Source organism: Rhipicephalus sanguineus, chromosome 11 (genome assembly GCF_013339695.2).
Source record: "Rhipicephalus sanguineus isolate Rsan-2018 chromosome 11, BIME_Rsan_1.4, whole genome shotgun sequence".
NCBI lineage: Eukaryota > Metazoa > Arthropoda > Arachnida > Ixodida > Ixodidae > Rhipicephalus > Rhipicephalus sanguineus.
In genome coordinates this window covers 145,007,388-145,030,107 of record NC_051186.1, presented here as the reverse complement: position 1 = coordinate 145,030,107, position 22,720 = coordinate 145,007,388, and the positions used below count along the sequence as shown (strand labels likewise).

The following is a 22,720-nucleotide window of genomic DNA, read 5'->3' as shown; positions in this document are numbered from 1 at the left end:
GGCAATAACATTTTTTTCAGTCAAGCTTGCGTTCCCCTGACGCAAACACTATCTGCTAAAAAGCCGAAATTTATTTGTGCCACTCTCAAACCCACGTTGGGCCTCTCCGACCCCATGTATTTTCTTGGAGCCTCATTTATTTTCGTGGGAAAGATATACCACCCTGTTGGCGTAAGAGACGACACTGCTGCCAAAATTGCTGGGGTACTCGCCAAATAATTACTATCCTGTTTTGCGGCTGCTGGTTGCTGCAATAACTTCTATTTTATTCACCACTATTTCAAGCTCATGTGGGTCCTAGTTCACAGCCTACGTTTGCAGCTAGAAGGAGTCCGGCGAACGTTACTGTATTTTCTTTCTTTTCCTTGGCCTTGCATGCTACTATACATGCACGGTCTCGTAAACTGCTTCTCCTTCCACCAGCAATCTCGAAGTGGTGAAGCTTTCGTCTATGATTATGTTGATGACAGAGAGCGGCAAGTAACACTGGAATGCGAAGGGAACGATAATTAAGGAGCATTAACAAAAGGAGTCGCATTTGCTCACGTTTTGTGTGAGCACGATACGAAACGAATGCACTGAATAAAGAAACAGAAGCAGCGGTTTTGACCGATCAATACGCAGTGCGAGACAACTTGTCAAATGACATTGAAACGCACACGAATTTAGACCGAAAAAAAAACCTTGAATCGTCGGGACGACACATCACAAAGTTGCCATGCGCATCGAAGCCGTAGTTGTAATGAAATTGTTTTTGAACTGCTGTGATAGCGTCCGCGCAATAGTAGTTGTTTGTGTACTCACAAATTCTCATACGAGCGCGGTGCCAAAACGCGCTCGTAGCAAAAGCGAAACCATCAGTACGAACATACATGCAGACACTCATACATGCAGAGGCACCGTCAGTCGTCGCGAACCAGTGCGATCGCTGGCTTGAGGCTTCTTTCCGTTATGCTCCGTTTGGTTATACAGGCAGTCTGCTCTAACGAAATATTTCACATAGTTTTCACTAAGCGAGTGACTACCTTTCACGCAGGAAGCCGGTTCAGGGGTCTCCAACGCGGCAACGGCGTGAAGCGGGTGCTCGGTTTTCTGCAAAGAGGCAGCGACTGTAAACTATCTTGTGCTTTCAGTTCGTCGAAAATGATTATTTTGACAGTAAAGAACACAGTTCCTTCCGAAAGTACTTACAGAAATGCCCTGGAGGGCTTCCGCGAGGTGTTTTTGTAGAGCGCCGCCAGCAAAACCTATGGGGAGCGTGCCGGCGGTCTCCTACCTAGCACGCAATCGAGGCGCGTCCGATAGAGGGCGACTCCGTACCTCCTCGCCGCCATTACCACACTGGCAAACGCCAGTCAGAGGCGCTATCAAGCGGCTCCAGCGCAAGGTCAGACTGCGACTCATCAGCAAAGGCGAATAGCTGCGCGCGCGCCGGTGCCAATACGTCTGCCACGGCTACGACGTCACTCCTCTGCAAGCACAGACCGGCAGCGGCGAGTCGCGCGCGGCGGCGGAGGAGTGGGCGGGAGGTGCCGGCTCAGGTGCATGACATCACTGATCCTCGCGCATGCGCAGCACGGCTTTTGAGGAGGCACGCGAAACTGGCTCGGCTAGGCCAGTGTAGCTAACGCTATAAAACATCATCGCGAAGGAACGAAAAAACCAGCTTACGGACGCGTACACAACAAGAGAAGACGACACACACTACGCGTCCGTAAGCTAGTTTTCTTTTTCGTTTTTTCAAGTATGTACCAACAGGCCCAGCAACAGATTCTCCTGCAACATCATCTCGTTGCCATGTCTCAGTAACACAATATTTGCATGATGTGCTGAAACCATGCCTTGCAATTTCTCAGTCTTGTTAACAATACTGCGGTAATTGACATTTAGCACTAATAAGCATCGTTCTTCTAGTTTCCCCGAACCGTGCTTTTGTTAGATAACTTATATCTCTTATTCTTATCAAGTGAACCAAACATCCTTCCATCAATGCTTAGTTTGTCAACAAGCAACTTAACTTTAGATCCATTTGTGCGCTCATGCGATGCATTTTGCCAGAGTTTCTTTCCGATATCACGAACACGAGCGGAATTTGCGGCTGCAGCGACCAAACAGCGACTCAAGGTGATCGATGCTCATAGGTGCGTGCGACCTGCATTCGTCGCCACAAAGAATTCACGTCTGCTCGCATTGCCATAGCCCGTAAAATAAGCGGACGCCCTCTGCCTGCTCATCTTATTGATCCAGAACGTTGGGACTGTAGTCGCGCGACTGCAAAATCGAGCTGCGAGAGACTGAGCGAAAGCGGCTATTTGTGACTGTTTGTGACCAGTCGCTTTTTTGATTTGCTTGGCTGCATGATCGGTTCTAGTCGTAAGTCTGAACGAGCCTTCTGTGGCGGGTTAACACTACCCTGGACATATTATATTTCATGATTAGATACACATACGGACCCAATTACTTATGTATTCATACTGACTACATAAAAACTCGCATTTGCGCCGCAAGGGCAAAGCAATGAAGGCGATGGTAAGAAATTGGAATGTCATACGAAGTAAGCCTTGCAGCTACTTTAGCATCCGATCTAACGCAACTCTACAATGACGCTGCCGTAAGGGAATGTGGCTGCCCTGGCGAGCGAGGAGGTTTTTTTTTTATTAAATGTGTTTAAGGAGAGGTTGGTGCCTATACGTGGCTCCGGCTACTCCTCTTCCCTTACTTATTAATTAGCGTCACGAGCTTATAAATAAAAGTACACTCACTCACGGTATTCATGCGGTCGTCGCTCCAACGCAAAGTAACCGGTGATAGCACAGCACGTACTAAAGCATAGGCCGTCTGCTCGTCCCCGCTTGAGATATATGGTGCGTACGGCTGCAGGCGACCACGCCCTGTAAGTTAGAGGACCCCTGACAGCAAAATTTTCGTTGATGACTTTTTTAGTGTAATTTGTAGCTTTGTGTCTAGCAATCCCTTAGTTAAATCGTAAATGCTCTAGCGTATCGCATAACTCATTCTAGCGTAGTTAATTACGACCATTTTAGCGTCACTTCAAAACGCCCGCCTAAAAACCACAAGAAACTGGCGCCCCATGCGGGGCAGCGTCAAAGGCCACGTGCACACAAGCTGTGGTGACGTTGAAAGCGCGCTTTTCAAATCGGGGCCCCGCGCGCGGTAGAGATTGAAAGTATGTGGGTGCCTCGGTATGGGTTAAACCTGGTAAGCGCGTGTCCCCTCACGAAAACTACCTCGAGAGCAGGCCGACAACAAAGCAAAAGGGGTGCGAAACAATAGGCCTCGCCGGGTGCCCTTCGTCATATTGTGCACGTGCGCCCCGCAAACCTTCTATGACGTCCACAATACTTGCTTTACTCGTGGAACGTCACGCGGGGCCTCTATCTACGTCGTACCAGGATGTCGCGAGGTGCAGCCAACTCAAGTGAGCACTCCACGCTTATTTTAAAACCAAATTAAGATATCTTAAAGGCAACGTTCGTCACTAATAATCAGTCAGATGTGCCCCCGTATGCAGGAAAGTCAAACAACACAAACATCTCGAGGTTTCAATTTTGGCGTCAGGGGTCCTTTCAAGTACGCATTTTCTCCCGGAGGCACGCAGCCCCCTCCCCCCCCCCTACTCTTATTCGCCCCGAAACCTTTGAGTGGTGACCTCTCGCGTATGACGTCAACAGGAGGACTCGGGTACCGCTCTTAGCGCGCGCGCTCCCTGCGTAAATACTGCTCGACGCGGTCGGCAAGGTTGTCCTGCTCTAGTTATTAGGGCGAAAGGCTTAAATGCCTATAAAACGCGAAAATTGACCGTCAGCGTCCCGCGTGGGTGGCGGCGGCGTCACGCGGCATCGGGGACAACACGAGTGATGCAAAAAATCATCACGTGATGACGTCACGGATCGCCAGAATTTGTGACGTCTTCATGACGTCTCGAATTTTGGTATGATGTCACGTAACGTTATGCAATGTCACATGATGTCGTAGCTTGGCCACAGGGGGGCCGATCACGGAGGCAGTGCGAAACAAGGAGAGATGCCTCCAATCCTTAATAGAATGCGTTGCTGGGCGAGTTGGTGCATTGTCTGAAAATAAAAGCAGAGCGCAAAAAAGACGGGACACAAGAGACAAGAGGGGATCGGGAGAGCCTCCGATCCTGGCACAGTGCAAAACCACGCTAGGTGCACAAAGCTTTCGGAAGGCAGCGAGGCAGGGTCAACACTTGGACTGAGAAGAAAAAAAAATTCCCGCCATCTGCCCATAAAGGGAACCCTGAGTAGTATGCGAAGCAGCCATGTGTCGACTTAGATTTCTCTAAATGTTTTATTTTCTTCATCACTGTTCATGGTCCTTCTATTCGAGGTTCCCCTGATGTTGTTACTCGTCATATATGACTTTAGGTTCAGGGGAACGGTTCCCCTGGTGTTGTTACTCGTCATATATGACTTTAAGCTCAGGGGAACGTACTCCCTTCAGTATAATGGCCTTGTGGTCCGTGAAGTATAAAGTTAATGGCTCTTGCTGCAAAGGTTGCAGCTTGAAGTTTGAGGATGCGATGTGAACGCGCCCGTTTCGCTTCGGCTTCGCGAGCCCGCCGTTCCGGATCGGCTGGGGCACTGGCTACGTCGACGCGACGCCGAGGAGACAGGCCTCGTTCATAAGCTGCTTCGCATGTAGGGTACCTTGCATAAATTATGGCGTAGTGGGTACCTTGCATGAATAACGGTGATTTATGGCGTAGTGGGTACCTTGCATGAATGACGATGATTTATGGCGAAGTGGGTACCTTGCATGATTGATGGCATAGTGGGTACCTTGCATGATTTATACTAGAGCACGCGCCGCAGTGGAGCGAGCGCTCTATCACACGTTTATATGTCAGGCAAACATTCCTTTCTGCACACCATGCGCGAGCTCTCTGCTCGTGCAAAAACTTCGTTCTCTTCTTTCTTCCATATATCTAGTGGCACCGTTTTTTCAGGCAAGTCAGTGAGTGAGAATTTTATTGTGGCCCAAAAGTGGCAGAAGCTGAACGCGACTGGAGGTCCCGCTAGCTGAGCCAGGTGGCTCCACCCAGGAAGGTGCCGGAAGCTGGAGCCTCTCGGCGATGAAACATTCCTTCTGCACACCATGCGTGAGCTCTCCTCTCGTGCCAGCACTTCGTTTTCTTCTTTCTTCCATAGATCTAGTGGCGCGCGGAGCACTGGTCACGCCGGGAGGACAGGCCTCGTTCATAAGCTGCTTCGCATCTAAAAGAGGATTACTTTCGCCTTTGACTCGTCTTAGGTGAATGCATAAGAGACCCTGTGAGTTTTAGGAGCTGGCTCACCAGGTTCTTAAGCTGGTGCAATGTCCCGCGTCGTAAGCGTAACCGTAGTTCCATGGCGACCGCTACAGGCGCATCTCGCGCGAAAGAAAAGTCTTCTTCCTCTTGTTCTTCGAGCGCCTTGACGTTGATATTAATGCAGGCAAAACCACATTTCCTCGATTTCCTCGATCACACGCTCGGCCACAGCTGAAAGGTCTGCTACCGCTTGTGGTTCGACAACAACCTGACCACAATCGCTACTATAAAAACGTGTGACGTCTTTATATGAAAGTAGAGGAATTGTTTGGAGCATTCACAGTTTACCCGATTATCTCCGAGCCAGCCCCTCAATCATCATTCACTTCGTGGATATGGCGTGATTTTTTCCTTTTGAAACATTGGAAGTTTATTAAACAATTTGCACTGAATGTTCAAGCAATATTCTCCGCGAAATCGAACGGTGTTGCCGTCAGGAGAACGTTCAGTGTCGATGCTGCTGGTGTCGCCTGCGAGCCATCAATGTGTATGTCTGCATGTGTGGCGTGCATTTCATTCCCTGGCTGGTCTATGGCAGTGGAGCACTCAACATAACTTGCCAGCCCGCTTTCGATCACTGACTTAAGCGTTTGGGCTTCGGGTTTCGTGTTTTCGTTATAGCGTAATAGCGTGCTGCGCGTGTTCGGTTGCGAAGCCTGATCCCTGGGTTCAGTTCCGTTATTGGCAGCATTAAGCACACGACAAACGATGTTTGATTTCACTCAAATAAATTAAGTGATCGTTACTGGCAACAACATTTGATTTGATTCAAGTCTTCAGCAGCTGCTCTGTAGGCGCATCGTAAGTACTTACAATTTAATCAATGAAGATGTTGTTATCACGAGGTAAAAGGGGATGCACGACGGTGATATGAAATATTGACAGGTTGTGCGGAGTTCTCTTATGTAACATATTTTGATCTCTATGTTGATAAATTGACGTTTTCTGACTCGCCCAGGGTAGCCTGTAGTATTCTGAATAGAATTAGTGCAATCACACAAACATAAGCAAATACCAAGCTCTCGCATCGGAAAGTCATTACCAGATGTATATGCAATAAAATAGTGTAAATCACGCTCAATGGTAGACTCCTGATACATCACAACTGTGGCGGTTTGGGCATGTTGGTATGATATGACCAGTAAATTCTAAGCGCACCAGCAGACGACGAGAAAAAAACACATGACACACGGGCGCTAGCGCCTGTGTGTTATACGTGTTTTTTATCCTCGTCTATTTCTGCGCTTAGAATTTATTGGTCCTCATAGAGCGTGGTGCGATCGTTGTACGAAATAATATTGAACCTTGTTAAAGCGCTGTAAAGAAAAGCAGTCATCAGGGAAAGGGGCCAACAAAAAGTGGCTGGTAAAGGGCGCTCCTTCTTTTCCTCCTGGCCCCTTTCGCCAAGTTTTCCTACTCCTTACAAAGCTGTATTATCGGCGTCAAATGCAACACGAATAGGGGAGCCAGTGGCCCAAGCATTAGCAACCGTATAATAGTGCGCGCCATCCTCTCATAACCGCTGACACACCTGATTAGGCAGCACTGCGCCATCGAAAGCATGAATGTGGCGCACGAGCGGCAAATCGTATGCGCGTATCTATCTCTAATCATGTGGGTGCAAACTGGACCACGCGCACCACTGCTGACCGCGTTTCAATCGGCGCCGATAGTACGTGTAACAAGTTTTAACATGCAGTGGCAACTCGCTCAATCCACGCTAGCTGTCCGCAATAACCCGCTGGTCGGTGAGCATATCAATTTTATTTTGTCGGGAAACGTTTTATGTATACACAGTGTGAATTTTCCTTCAACTCAAGTGCTCTTTATAGAACGTTAAGTTTTGTGAATATGCCATATAACTGATCGCTCTCCGCTTCCAAATCTGCGTAGATTCTCGTCAACTTGCCTGGCAAGTCGCTCGCGCTTTCACGTAAGATATTTCAACGGCACGCAGCCCGGTGAGCTACGCTACTAACTCGGGAGTACGATCCTGGCCACGATCCGATCACGGCACGATCCGATCATGACTGTAGGAGATACATTAAGTTTAAACGTTTCTTAACCTTCTGTAATGCTGGCAGCCTTAAAAAAAAACTACCACTAGAAGAAAATACAGCTTGTAGTCAAGGAGCGCCGTCCGACTCGAGCGAACTACAGTTGAAACCCGCAATAACGAAATCGGCGGGGAAAGCCCAAAATTTCGCTCCTGCGGGAATTTCGTTGGCGCGAGAATGCGGCAGAAAAGACATGTAATTTACAAAAAAACACATTTCATTTCCAAAGTCAGTAAGTTTGCTTTGCCGGGCCTTACCACGCAAATATTTCATGCCTCTCGATCGGGAATCTCGTTTGCCACGGCACAAAGTTCGCCCCATACACTGGTCAGTGACGGCGGCACTGCGCTGTCACCAGTACCGTCATCAAGTACGCCTACAGGCGAACCTTTTCCAGCTCCGCTGGATCAGCGCGGATCAGCGCAGAGTCGTGGACAGCGAGCTGCACACAACACCAAATTCTTCGGCGATGTCCATTTTTTCCCTGCCTTTTGCACCTCACTGATGATTGCAGCCTTATCTTCCAGCGTGATGAACTTCCGCTTTCTCGTTGGAGGCGGCATCTTCGCAGGCAGCGAAATCGGACGAAGCAATCGCAACACACAGTTCACGTTGCACCAAGCGACCAAGAAAACGCTTCACAAATGGCTCCACCCACGCGACCATGTGCGCGCAAAGCCGACAAAGCTAAGCACAGAGTCAAGCCAACCAACGAAACCCCATGAGGAATGTGGATTTGGCTACGTAGTCCGCAAGAACGAGCGGGTGTTTCGGCAAGTCATCATCATCATCATTGTCGCCAGCTTTTTTTTTTGTAAACAATGATAGGCGGCTGCTTCTCAAGCGTGCTGTAGCGACAGTTCTGCGCAATTTAAGTGTAGCATGAATGCATTTCAGCCGTTTTCGAATGGAGATAATGTTGCGAGAGTAGAATATTTGCGCACTGGTGCTTCAAAAATTTCGTTAATGAGGGACTGCAGTATGAATATCTTTCGTAGTCTCGAGTTATGAAATGCATTGACTCCTATGGGCGTTCGCCGGTGCTCCGAAAATATTTCGTTGCGGTGAGAATTTCGTTCCCTCGGGATTTCGTTATCGCGGGTTTCGACTGTATAATGAATATTCAGCTGCTAGCCAGAGCCTCGCGGACGACAAAAGTCGAACCCCCCTACTTGCGTCACCGGAGCGCCGTTCGCAGCGCCGCCATCGGCGGCGCGCGTGGCGAATCCATACACCTTTGCGCAAAGAAAGAGTGGCGAGGTGTTTTTTTTAGGGGCGAAGCTCCTTATGCCGTGGGTCTGTCCATCCTCCGTTTGTAGGTTTGTTTGTAGTAGCCACCTCTAGTTCGTGAGAAGCGCGCGTTCTGGTATGTAGTAGAAGAAGAAGACGACGTTGACGAGTGACACTATCGTTGCGTGTTCACCTTTGTGGCGTCCTTTCTTCTTTACTACCTGTTGAGTTGTGTGTTCATTCCTATTGAGTTGTGTGTTCTTTACTACGTCTCGTACGTGTTTTCAACGACTAATAATAATAATAATATGTGGGGTTTAACGTCCCAAAACCACGATATGATTATGAGAGACGCCGTAGTGGAGGGGTCCGGAAATTTAGACCACCTGGGGTTCTTTAACGTGCACCTAAATCTAAGTACACGGGCCTCAAACATTTTCGCCACCATCGAAAATGCAGCCGCCGCGGCCGGGATTCGATCCCGCGACCTTCGGGTCAGCAGTCGAGCGCCATAACCACTAGACCACCGTGACGGGGCTGTTTTCAACGACACCCGAAGACAACATTTCAGAGGTAACGCGCCATGAGGCTCCCTCTTGGCACGCTTTCTCTTTAGCTCGGAGTCGCCAGATGGAAGACAAGGCTGCGGAACGGAGGGCACGGAAGGCGGCGGCAGCGCGCGCTCGCAGACAGAATCCTGAGGTGAGAGACCGCGAGGCCGAAGCTGCACGTCGACGCCGCGAAGCAGATTCCACCGTTCGAGCCCGCGAAGCCGAAGCTGCTCGACAAGCTGCACGGCTGCGGCGAGAAGACCCCGCCGTTCGAGCCCGCGAGGCCGAAGCTGCTCGACAAGCTGCACGGCTGCGGCGCGAAGACCCCGCCGTTCGAGCCCGCGAGGCCGAAGCTGCACGGCTGCGGCGCGAATCGGATCTTCAAAATGTTAAGGACCGTGAAGCGGCGAGAAAGCGCGCGTACCGGCAGGCAGAGCCCGAGGCTGTGCGAGCACGTGAAGTGGCTGCAAAACGCATCAGGCGGGCTCTGCCCGAAGGCGCCGACGCGCGCTTCCAGCGGGACTTCCTTGATAACAGTTTCGGCCATAGCTGCGGTGTGTGCGACAGATTGCGGTTCTCAAACAATCTAGTCACTATATCTTCCATCAAGAAGGACCACGCTCGCGCCAATGCCATCGCCGTGCTGCAGCGCGAGTTCGCTTCACCCCACTCAACATCATTCACCACGTGGATATGCTGTGATTTTTTTCCTCTGTTTGAGGAGTGATCGATGGCAGCTCTCGCACGCGGGGCGATGTTATCCCATGCACCCTCCGCGCGACGGAGATGGCCGGCTCGGTTCATATCTGCTTTAGCCAAGTTCTTCTGCAGCACTCGCGGGCTTTCAGTAGCACGTAGAACTACGAGACGCGGGGGTGTGTTATCAATTTGAACTTCACACAGAACATGACTGCCATGGCGACGGCTAATTCTTGCCGGGAGTGTCTAGTAGTTGTTATGGCAATAAAAGGAAACTGAGCAAACGAGGCAAAACGAGAGCCTGCTTCACACGAACAGCCTTGATAGACAAAATTGAAATGCGTAAAGGATGATTTGTGTTGGTGAGAACGCAGTGAACACAATTTCTGCCTGAGAAATTTTGACTGCACCTTCTTCAAGTATCGGCAGTTCAACTATAAATGCTACCTTATTTTCGTTATGTCGCAAGGTATGAAATGCAAAAAACAATGACGAAAATACTTGACGTCTCACTGGCGTACAAAGGGTGGGCTTTCGATGAGATATTTAAGATCTAGTTTCAGTTTTGAATATCATAGCGCAATATGCCTGAAAGGATGTAAGAAAGGGCTTGTTGGTTGATATACATGGTGAAACTTCTGGCGCACAAAAACGACACGGACAAAGAAAGTGCGTACTTTGTTCTGTCGGGACTTTCTTTGTTCTTGTCTTTTTTGTGCGCCACAAGTTTCACCAAGCAATATGCCTACAGCATAACTCTCACAGAATACGTTTAAATCTGTTTTACTATTTTTCATGATGGGTATTTTAAGTCTTTGATGGTTTCTTCAATTCCCAATTGTCCCAATTCTTTGTGAAAAAGAACATTTTATCACCTCGTATTTCTGCAAGGGCTTGGTACTCTCCTGTAACCTATACCTCGCAGCGTTCCATTATTTGTTCTTTCATTTTTTTTCGCGTTTATATTCACAGTTCGTGGCTTCTGCGATATTTTTCATCTCAACTATTCGTTGAAGAGGACTAGAGCAATGATATGCAGCGATAAGCAGCGCTCAAATATCGACGAAGGACAAGAAGTGCATTGGACATGCTCTGAACACCTGCAGCAGTTCTTCTCCATCGTCATTATATGAACACTGCTCAACCCTCAATATTTATGTATATCAACTAGCTCAAATTTGTATCCTTAACTATGACAATGGCCGCGTTTATGATTCTTCTATTAGGATGCCAAAGTGCTGATTTTGTTCGCAGGTAGCCATGTGGCTGTTTCAGGTGGACCGGGTGGCAGCCGTCATATCTCCGGTAATGGCCGAGGGGTTTCTCACGGGCTGCGCCGTCATGGTGATTGTCAGCCAGCTACCATCTGTCTTCGGAAGCGGTGCCAAAACTAGCAAGGATCTTTTCGGCACTCCACTGGTGAGTGCACCAAGGCAAGCAGTAACACAAAAGCGCTGCTTTTGTCAAAATGACCTAGTCGTCCTGCGTAGGATGTTATAGCAACTTCTTCCTTGTCATTCATATTCCGCAGAAGATATTTCGCGAATAATAATGTTAAAAAATTCAGCAGATCCCACAAATTCTGGGAGTCGATGTCATGCGAAGCAGTACGCGATTAGCGGCATAGACAGATCTTTTTTTTTTTGTTGCTTTGAGTCAAGCGTTGCGAGTTGGACCGACTTGTTTGTGCAATTTGAGTAGTTATGGGTATATTGTGGGCAGGCCCGTAGCGAGGAATATTTTTCGGTGCGGTGCGGTGCGAGGGGGGGGGGGGGCACTTGCTGAAGGTTTTGACTACTTGAAGAAAGCACCTATTTTGTGCGAAGTACCTATTTGAGGAAGCAACAATGGGTGGGGAAGGAGGCTCCTAGGGCTCTCCCCCTTCTTACGGGATTGATCGTGGGCTTACCAGGTACGCCGGCTAGACTGACGCGCAAAGGGAATCCTATGGTCCGATGTGACATCGGTGCTCAGAGCACAGATATCAGTTTTGACGAAATGAACTGCACGCTACGGTGCGATCTTATGATGTGCACATCATAAGCGGTTTTTCCCGTATTCCGCCAGGTTAAGCAATGCTTGGCCATAGCTTGGCGAGTAATAGGAGTTAATATGCAGTTTTTATTACATTGTTACAACGCTGATAGCGAACAATGCAAGCACACTTGACGTTGCCACGATGTGAGGCCATTATATGGTCTTTTTCGTAAGCAGTTTCAAGCACTGGCGTAGATCTGTGGATGAATACTTGACTGTCACGTAGAACGCCGGGGTTTGATTGCGGCTCTAACCATGATTTTCAATCTTTCCTCCCTGTGATATTCCCCTCACCGACAACGCTGGCGATGCCTGCTCCGCATTTTCAGCAAAACATGCTTCATAACGCGATAGCGCAAATATTTTTGATAGCCTGTTATCGCTGTTTCTGGGTTGATACAAACTGTGAATGACCTGTGGCTCACACCCGCATTCCATAGGCCTTGGTATACCGGTATGTGCCACACGTGACTGAAGGAAAGGGTTTCATAACTTACCCGACAAGTATCTCATGCTATTCACCTGATGACCTGTTCATCGTGTTCTTCATACACGAGTACTCCCATGCAAATTTTGGTATTTGTCAAGTTGAGACGACCACGAGAACGCCAGACGTATGCGGCCATATAGATAGATAGATAGATAGATAGATAGATAGATAGATAGATAGATAGATAGATAGATAGATAGATAGATAGATAGATAGATAGATAGATAGATAGATAGATAGATAGATAGATAGATAGATAGATAGATAGATAGATCAAAGTGCCTTTGGTTCGCTAAGAAATGCTTCGCATTTAAAAAGGCGGACAGTCTCTGATGATTTCCACCAGTACCTGCAAAGACTCCGAGTAAAGCGGTCGACTTCAATAGCCGCACCAAACCCCATCCCCTCAGGCGCACGGATGGGCGCGCACTTAACGGCGACTTTTCATGCGATTCTCCCAGATAACACGCTGAACAAAGAAATGCGTGCTGTGCGCTTGCATCCGGCGTCCGTGACTATACTCCCCTTTCATCCCGAAGCGGATGTATCTCCCCTTTTAGTGCGGTAATTGCGTTTCTTTCTTTCTCACCTCTTTTTTTCTCGAATCGCACACGCGGCACTGTGTCCGTCGCTCTCTCTATTTATTTATTTATTGTTTGTTTGTTTGTTCTGACCCCGCTTCTTGTCAAGTTCTAACAAATTGCGGCTCTGTGTCTGTAAGTATGTATGTCTCTCACTCTCTCTCTATGACATTTTTTTGCTGTTGTTGTTCTGGCCCTTCCTCTTGTCACGTTCCAACGAATCGCGACGGTGTGCGTATCTCTGCATGTATTACGGGAACTTGCATGTAAACTCGAACGCAATGTACAAATCTCATTTTTGATAAAGGCAGGTCTCCGGCCGAAAGCTCTATATATATATATATATGTAGATATATATACAGAAACATCAAACAGACGCGCGTGCGAAGCAACTTTATTAACGTTTCGTTCGGGGTCCGAGCTTCATCAGCTGATGAAGCTCGGACCCCGAACGAAACGTTAATAAAGTTGCTTCGCACGCGCATCTGTTTGATGTTTCTGTGAATATTTCATCGCACCTAGGAACCCTTCGTTGTTTCGATATATATATATATATATATATATATATATATATATATATATATATATATATATATATATATATATATATATATATAGATATAGATATACATGCTGCATTTATTCAGATACTATCCAGTGTTCCATATCGCGATAAAGCTTAGGTAAGGACATGGAAAATTTTAGTTCATATGACCTATTTACTCACTTTACACCATCTTCTACTGCAGACAATATACTACGTGGCGATTAGTATTCCATACAGCAGCTTAGCCACGTCATTGCTTTCATTGGTCGCATTTCTGGTTCTCATCGTCTCGAAAGGAGTCATTGCTCGCCAAATGAGACGGTTCACAGCGGTACCTTTGCCATCGGACCTAATTTTGGTAAGTCAAGTATCCATGCACGCACGTAGCAACCTTTTTCAATATGTTCTGGTAAAGATAATCGTTTGGCTTAATTTTCCTGATACGAACATATCTTCAAAATTGAATAGCGCACCGGCGAGGGAAGAAACAGACAGAAAGAGTTGCTAAAGGTTATATTCATTATGCGCCCTTCCTTCTGGCGTTCGTGTGCTATTCTCAACTTTGCTGAACCAACAGGTGCATGTCGCCGCTTTACTGATGTTCAAAGCGTTTACCAGGCACTACTCCGAATAGTAGAAAAACAATTGGAATGGTGAAATTGGTTTGCCGAAATAGGACCCTGGCACCTTAGCCAAGAGGGCTGCAGCTTAAATAGCAAGCTGAACCACATGTGCTAATCGCGCCTAAGGACATGGCAAAATCGGGCATTGCCTTGACGGCTATTCGATGCCATCGCACCTGTGGTATTTCACTGGTTTGCTAGGCGGACCTTAACGCAAATTTTCATAGACTAAAGCAGGCCAGAAGCACATAAAACCTGTGTCAATGTAGCTATCGTAGCAACTGAAGAATTGAACTCACTGCTTTCTTCTCTGCCAAAGATATGAAATAGAAAATAATATTGCACTTTCTCGGAATCGCCAACAAAACAGCATAAAATGCTGTGTAACTGCAGCGCAAAAAACACGTGGACGGAACAAAAACGACAAGCACAAGCGTGAGCCTTGGTTCATCCATGTCTTTCTTGCGCTTCAGTTTCTCAGAATTATGCACGAACACGCCCAACTTGCCACTTCAAGCATAAAATGGTGGACGTCCGAATTTACAGCACGTAACTGAAGAGTGTGCCAACACTTTTTTATGGTGCTAAATGCAGCTAATACTATGAAAAAAAAAAATCCAGTCGAATATGGAAGCACTGTACGTATTTACAATTTTTGTTCTTTTTCCTTCCAAAAGTGCACCAAACTTGCAGATCCTATGAATAGGCTCAGAAATGTTCAGAAATAATATAATAATATATAACTACACGGAGATCGAGGCGCTTTCAAAATATATAAACCTCATTTGGGCAGTTTATACTGCTATTTTGTTGCTGTTAGAACTCCATATATGCCGACATGAGCGAGTGTTCGCTACACTAAACAAGCCTAACAAATTTTTCACCTTTCTGAACTTCAGTTTCCAGTGCAGAGATTCTTGCTCAGCTATGCGGTACTATCTTGACTGATAGGCTGTAAGCATATTTGATGGAGTAAGCCATGGGCAAATAACGTAGAGGGCAGTAGTCGCTTCGAGAGCCGCAATATTATTTACTTCTTTACCCATCTGCTGCACATGTATGTACATCCAGGCAGGGCCTGGATGTACATCCTGCACGTCTCGGATCCCCTTGCAACCCATAACATCTTCTTTCGCCTCCTCAAAAAGAGAGTTGTGGATGCAGTTTCCAGGAAGTTACCCATGTGGCATGGCAGGATATTCGTATCTGGCCCACTTCGTGTTCTCAACCGGCAACATCCATATCGTTGAAAGTGTTTCGACAAACGTGAGTTCCAGAGAGTTGCTTGTTGGGCAAATTGGTACATGGTTCTACTCGAAGAAAGCAGGTAAAACGTGGAAATAGAAAAAAACTGAGAGGCAGAATGCAGACCCACTGACACCGCGGCGGCTCCACGTTCCCACATTTTAGTGGCTTTCTTGGAGTGGATCCGCGAAATTTGCCATATCAAGAGATTATAGGAATACAGAGTGGGAAGTCGAACCAAAGCCGCACCTCATCCTAAACTCAACAGGTGGCAGGCGAAGAACTGGCTCCGAATAGAGACTCCTACTCACGCCTACACGGACTTCACAAGATATTTCTCGAAAAAACGCCAGGCCTGCGCTGAAACCGCAGCACAGTCACAGCGAAAGCTGGAAGAGCGTCGTTTCTAGAGCCCGTTAAGCTCTGTTGGGGATACAATACAAGTATACTAGAAAGGTACCCAGTACGCCACAAATCACAATTTTTGTGAAGTTGGGAAGCACCTACTAATCCATTATTCGTCATTCTGCGGAGAAGCGAGGCACCAGCTGCACGTCTGTAAGGCATTATGTGCACTTTGTTGACGCGACAACTGATGACGATGAAGAATTATGGCTCAGCCCTTTGTAATGGATTGGAATCTTTAAACGGCCCACCAGTTATGTAATTTGCATTGGGTAACGCCCGGTCGCTATTTTCCTCTCCCGTCATGCTGTATAACATACTTTGACGTGGGAGAGAGACGGGTGGGGCGGCGAAGAACATTACTGAGACCCCGAGGAAGTGTATCATGCGCTTATGGGCTTCCTTGGCAACCAATACAAGTGCACTTGCGAGGAACCCACTACGCTATAAATCATTGTAATTTTACTGAGACCCCGAGGAAGTGGATCGTGCGCTTATGGGCTTCCTTGGCAACCAATACAAGTGCACTTGGGAGGAACCCACTACGCTATAAATCATTGTAATTTTTGAGAAGTAGGGCAGCAGGCACTGTGCCATTTTTCGTCATTCTACGGAGAGCGTTGGTACCTGCTAAACGCATGTAAGGCATTATGCGCACTTTGTTGATGCTGTGCCTGATGACGATGAAGAATTATGACAGAGCCCCTTGTAATGGGTTGGAAGCATTCAACAACCTACTCGTTGCGCAATTCGCGTTGTGTGACGCATGGTTACAGAATTCGCGTTGTGCGACGCTTGGTGCTTATTTTACTCTTATACCACGCTATATTGCATATGCTAATGTGGTTCCTTCCCGACATGAAGCCTGTAGAACGCGTTGCTGGGCGAGTTGGTGCATTGTCTACAAATAAAAGCAGAGCGCGAAAAAGACGGGACACAAGAGACAAGAAGACGGGACGGGCGCCCGTCCCGTCTTCTTGTCTCTTGTGTCCCGTCTTTTTCGCGCTCTACTTTTATTTGTAGATGAAGCCTGTATAGGACCTTTTTGCAAAGCAGTTTCAGGCACAGGCATGGCTCAGAGGTTGAATACTGGGCTCCCACGCAGAGGGCCCAGGTTCGAACCGCGTTCCATCCTGGAATTTTTTTCTTATTTCGTTTTTTTTTTCTTATTTCGAGCGATACTGGTTACGGACACCGGCGGCGGCGGCGGCGGCGGCGGACAACTATGGCGCCAAAAACGGCCGGTGAAATGATCTCATAACAGCTTTCGCTGTAAAACACAGGGAGAAATGCCCGTGGTGCTACTCCACCCCGTCACTCGAACACATAAGCTACCAGTGCACGCAGCACTTGGCAGACGCCGTCTCACCGTTAGTGAAAGCAGCGCCTCCTCTACTGTGTTGAGATTGGGATGAGGTGCGGCTTTGGTTCGCCTTCCCAGTAAACGTTAGAGGAGGCGCTGGTTAAGGACAGACAAAACACTTGGTCGTGGGAGCCGCGCTTTTCTGAAGTTGACTGGGGGAGGCAACTTGTGACCCTTGACCAGACCCAGTGAGCCGCAATAGCCAGTGGGACCCTGGAAGATGGGGTCCACCCACAGTAACCAAGCTGCCATATTTTATTAAAATTCTTTCGCTTTTTTCGATTGTCCACATTATCGGTGACTTAGGCACATTTCTTTGCAACAGAGCGCTAGTTAAGGTATTTTATTGCTTCTTTCTCAAAAAGCTTTCAATCTACTTCCTTCAGGTCATTATTGCAACGGCGGTGTCTCACTTCCTCCAGCTCGACACCAAGCACAACGTAAAAGTGGTTGGGAATATTACTTCAGGGTAAGCTCCACGTATTCTTGGGTGGCCCTGAGATTGGTGAGGCAGCGGGGCTGAATTTGCATAGATACAAAGTGAATATAACAACCCATGGGGGCTAATGAGGTCTATGTTCACAGCGCAATGAACAATGTGGAGGGGGGGGGGGGAGCGAGGGGGGGGGGGCGTACTACTGCGTACACAAACTACATGCGAAGTGAACTACAGCGCAACTACCGAGAAGCAGACGATAAAAAGAACGAGCAACAAGGCGCTGACTTACAACTAGTTTATTTTTTTGAGAAACGCGCATATATATGCCGAACAGATGAAGAAAACAAGAAAAACACATCATAAACCAGAAAGAGATGAGGCCTAGCCATTTGCCGTTATCGACACGTGCTCTGCTGAGATCAACTCTTTTTTGGCGAGTGCTATCGATACCATGCCTATGCATTGCTCATCCCAGCGGTCAGTCGCTGCTGCGTGGACAATTTCCCGGGTAAGTGTGTCTGAACTTTCCCCGATTAGGCGGCTATTCTCAAACGGGCTTACAGGCACACGGCTAACAGTGGATGACAAGGTGTTCGTCCGCTTTCTTTTTTACATGATTATGATGTTGTCTGAACCAGTCATTGATCCACCGCCTGGATTGCCCAATATAGCTTTTGTCACAAGTTAATGGTAAATCGCATACCACACCTTGCATGCAACTGATGAAGAGATTTCAGTGGTAAGTCTTCCAAGCATTGTTTCCCTTTCCCGAAGCATGGTTCATACTGCAAAGTGCAGACAGCGTCTTCGCCACCTGAATGGCCGGTCGTTCAGCTATTATTTTAATGAATGCGAAACTTTATGAATATATGGGATGACAGCCAAATTCCTCTTATGCGCATTTTCTTTGACTTGCGGTTGTGAGCCCCATAAACCTTGCTTCTATCTATCTATCTATCTATCTATCTATCTATCTATCTATCTATCTATCTATCTATCTATCTATCTATCTATCTATCTATCTATCTCTCTATCTATCTATCTATCTATCTATCTATCTATCTATCTATCTATCTATCTGGTCGTTTCGTTAATGGGATGCATACCAGAAGTGGTATGGCAAAGCATGACTGTATGGCGAACATAAATGACAGATCATAACAAAAACGCAAGGCCTGCGCTGAAACCGTAGCACAGTCACAGCGAAAGCTGGAAGAGCGTCGTTTCTAGAGCCCGTTAAGCTCTGTTGGGGCTACAATACAAGTATACTAGAAAGGTACCCAGTACGCCACAAATCACACTTTTTGTGAAGTTGGATCCACCTACTAATCCATTATTCGTCATTCTGCGGAGAAGCGAGGCACCAGCTGCACGTCTGTAAAGCATTATGTGCACTTTGTTGACGCGACAACTGATGACGATGAAGAATTATGGCTCAGCCCTTTGTAATGGGTTGGAATCTTTAAACGGCCCACCAGTTATGTAATTTGCATTGGGTAACGCCCGGTCGCTATTTCCCTCTCCCGTCATGCTGTATAACATACTTTGCCGTGGGAGAGAGACGGGGGGGGGGCGGCGAAGAACATTACTGAGACCCCGAGGAAATGTATCATGCGCTTATCGGCTTCCTTGGCAACCAATACAAGTGCACTTGCGAGGAACCCACTACGCTATAAATCATTGTAATTTTACTGAGACCCCGAGGAAGGGGATCGTGCGCTTATGGGCTTCCTTGGCAACCAATACAAGTGCACTTGGGAGGAACCCACTACGCTATAAATCATTGTAATTTTGAGAAGTAGGGCAGCAGGCACTGTGCCATTTTTCGTCATTCTACGGAGAGCGTTGGTACCTGCTAAACGCATGTAAGGCATTATGCGCACTTTGTTGATGCTGTGCCTGATGACGATGAAGAATTATGGCAGAGCCCCTTGTAATGGGTTGGAAGCATTCAACAACCTACTCGTTGCGCAATTCGCGTTGTGTGACGCCTGGTTACAGAATTCGCGTTGTGCGACGCTTCGTGCTTATTTTACTCTTCCACCACGCTGTATTGCATATGCTAATGTGGTTCCTTCCCGACATGAAGCCTGTATGAGACCTTTTTGCAAAGCGGTTTAAAGCACAGGCATGGCTCAATGATCAAAAAAAAAAGAAAAAAAAACAGGCATGGCTCAGAGGTTGAATACTGGGCTCCCACGCAGAGGGCCCAGGTTCGAACCGCGTTCCATCCTGGAATTTTTTTCTTCTTCGTTTTTTTTTCTTATTTCGAGCGATACTGGTTACGGACACCGGCGGCGGCGGCGGCGGCGGACAACTACGGCGCCAAAAACGGCCGGTGAAATGATCTCATAACAGCTTTCGCTGTAATAAAAATCATGACATGCATGTCATGAACGGCATGATTTATATGTGATGGTGTTGGTGCAATTGTGGCTGTTTCATTAACTTGACATATACAAAAAAAATTGGTATGGCGTGACAACAGTGTATGACAAACATAAGTGACAGGTCATGCCGTGCAAATCATGACAATCATGTCATGAATAGCATAAAACACGTCACATGGTCTCGGGGCGCTCACGGCCGTTTAAATAGATGGATTTATACCAAAACTGGTACTATAACACATCTCTGTTTGGCGAACATAAATGACAGGTGGTAACGTGCAAATCACGAGATGCATGTCATGTACGCCATGACATACATGCTCCGCTCATGATGCGCTTGCGGCCGTTTCGCTATCTTGACATCTACGAAATTTAGTATTTCATGACGGGAATATATGAAGAACATAAATCACAGGTGGTAACATAAAAATTATGGTATGCATGTGATGTACAGCATGATTTACATGCCACGCTCATGGAGCGCTCGCGGCCTGTTCGCTAGCTTGGTAACCCCGAAAATCGGTATTTCGTGACGTCGCTGTATCACGAACATAAATGGCAGGTGGGAACATGAGAATCATGACATGCATATCGTGTAAAGCATGATTTACATGCCAAGCTCATGGTGCGCTCGCGGCTGTTTCGCTAGATTTACAAACACCAAAATTGGTATTGCATGATGTGACTGTACGTCGAAACCTAAATGACAGGTGGTAACATGCAAATCATGACATGCAAGCCGTGTAGGGCATGATTTCTATGTGTGTACAGGCCTGGGCTAGTTGGTTAGTTGGTCGAGCGCTGCAAAACCCTGCAAGTATGATTTCTATGCCATGCCCATGGTACGCTCGCAGCCGTTTTCCCAGCTTTATTTCACCAAAACTGGAATTGTGTGACGTGACTGTACGACGAACATAAATGACAGTGGTAGCATGACAATCATGGCATGCATTTCATGTAGATCATGGTTTACATGCCACGCTCATGGTGCGCTCGCGGCCAGTTCGCTGGCTTGGTATACCCCAAAATTGGTATTTCGTGACGTCACTTAATGACGAACGTAATCGACAGTTGGGGAACAAGAAAATCGTGACATCTATGTCGTGTAGGGCTTGATTTAAATGCCACGCTCATGACGCTATTGTATAATCAACACTAATAGAGGTGGTGACATGACAATCATGACATGCATGTAAATCATGTACAACATGACTTACATGCGACGCTCATGGTGCACTCGAGGCCGTTTCCCTAGCTTGATATACATCAGAACTGTTATTGCATGACATGGCTGCATGACGAACATATATGGCAGGTCCCTGTCTTAGTGCGCTTCCGGCCGTGTTGTTGTTCCGGCCGTTTTGTTCCGGCTTTTTTTTGTGGTGATAAACACCAAAATTGATATGGCATGACCTGGGTGCGTGAAAAACATAAATCACAGGTCATACATTGTGTATACCAGAATATGCGCTACATTATATAAGAGATTGTAAATGCACGCATGCATGACAAACATGGGATGTATAGTGAAGTAGCTGTCATAATATGAATGAATTCATTTTCCTCCAAAAGAAACCAGGCGACGTATCTTAGAAGAACAAACTGTTGGGCGAGTTGGTAATGCATAATGTGGAAGAGTGCGCGAAACAACGTGCGCGAAAAAAAAACGCCTGTGTCGTCTGTTTCTTCTTTTGTCTACGTTTTTTTTTTGTGCAGTTTTCCACATAAGGCGATGTATGCAGCCCTCCGCTGGCTGCTTCGCACTACATCAATTCGCACATGCATAGGATCTGCCAGTTTTCTTACACCTAACGTTTCCTTGCGCGACAGAGGAAAGCAAAAGCATAGGATAGCGAGAATTTGAAAGGAGAATGGACTGCGCACTAAAACCAGCTTGAATGGCGTGACTACACGACTTAGTGAGCGCATTCATGAAACATAGTCGCGCAATGCCCCTTTTGACTAGTTTTGAATGTGCTGAAGAAAAGATAATAGCAAATTTGATCCCATTGGCTCATATGCCCAACCAGCGCCTAATCTATTTTTCTGTGCCTGGGCGACGGAGCGGAGCGCAATGGGAACCGACCGTCGGCGTTAGTGCGCCTTTTAGCCGCCGGGCGCCACCACCGTAGTAGACCAGCCGTCGCGTCGTCGCTCGCGGAAACGAATGCCGTGGCTGCATTCGAAGCTGCTATATGGTTCAGTTTTCGGCTGTATTCGCGTTGTTTAAAGTATAATGAAAACTTGTAAACTGGAATCGTGGAGCACTGGTCGTTCTGGGCAACCAGCCCATTTCGAAGGCATGTGTCTTTCGCGGCTTTTTGATCGAGACGCTCGCGCGTCGTCTGCTAGCCCGATTCCAGAGAGCGCATGCCAGTGATGCGCGGAAAATTGTTTTGTCACCGTTACGTTCGCTTGACTGAGAGTCTGTTCTTGACTGTCTGAAGGTCTATTTTCGAAAGCAGCATTTGCCAAGAGCTAATACTGAAAGCTTGGGCGCTTAAAGTTCCCTGATGCGTGCTATCGTCTACTGCTGTAGCACACTATACGCAAGCCATGAGTTCATGCACTAAATAGCATGAAATGTCACTAAGCTGCTTCCAGTGACAATGTACATGATTGTCGGTTGTTTCGCCGGTAGCGCATGTAGTGTCCATGGGCTCCGATTCTTCCCCTTCGGGACCTAATGTCAGCGCTGCATGCACATGGC

At 47.3% G+C, this 22,720-nt stretch overlaps 1 protein-coding gene across 1 annotated transcript in view; it reads left to right on the top strand.

Moving 5' to 3' along the window:
* The window catches only part of LOC119375472 (sulfate transporter), a 115,054-nt gene that overhangs the window by 29,652 nt on the left and 62,682 nt on the right, over window positions 1-22,720 (top strand). Inside the window, exons 4-6 of the mRNA XM_049411273.1 lie at window positions 11,145-11,309; window positions 13,748-13,903; window positions 17,568-17,650. Of these exons, the coding sequence (XP_049267230.1) occupies window positions 11,145-11,309; window positions 13,748-13,903; window positions 17,568-17,650 (404 nt within the window). The remainder of the gene's footprint in view (window positions 1-11,144; window positions 11,310-13,747; window positions 13,904-17,567; window positions 17,651-22,720) is intronic.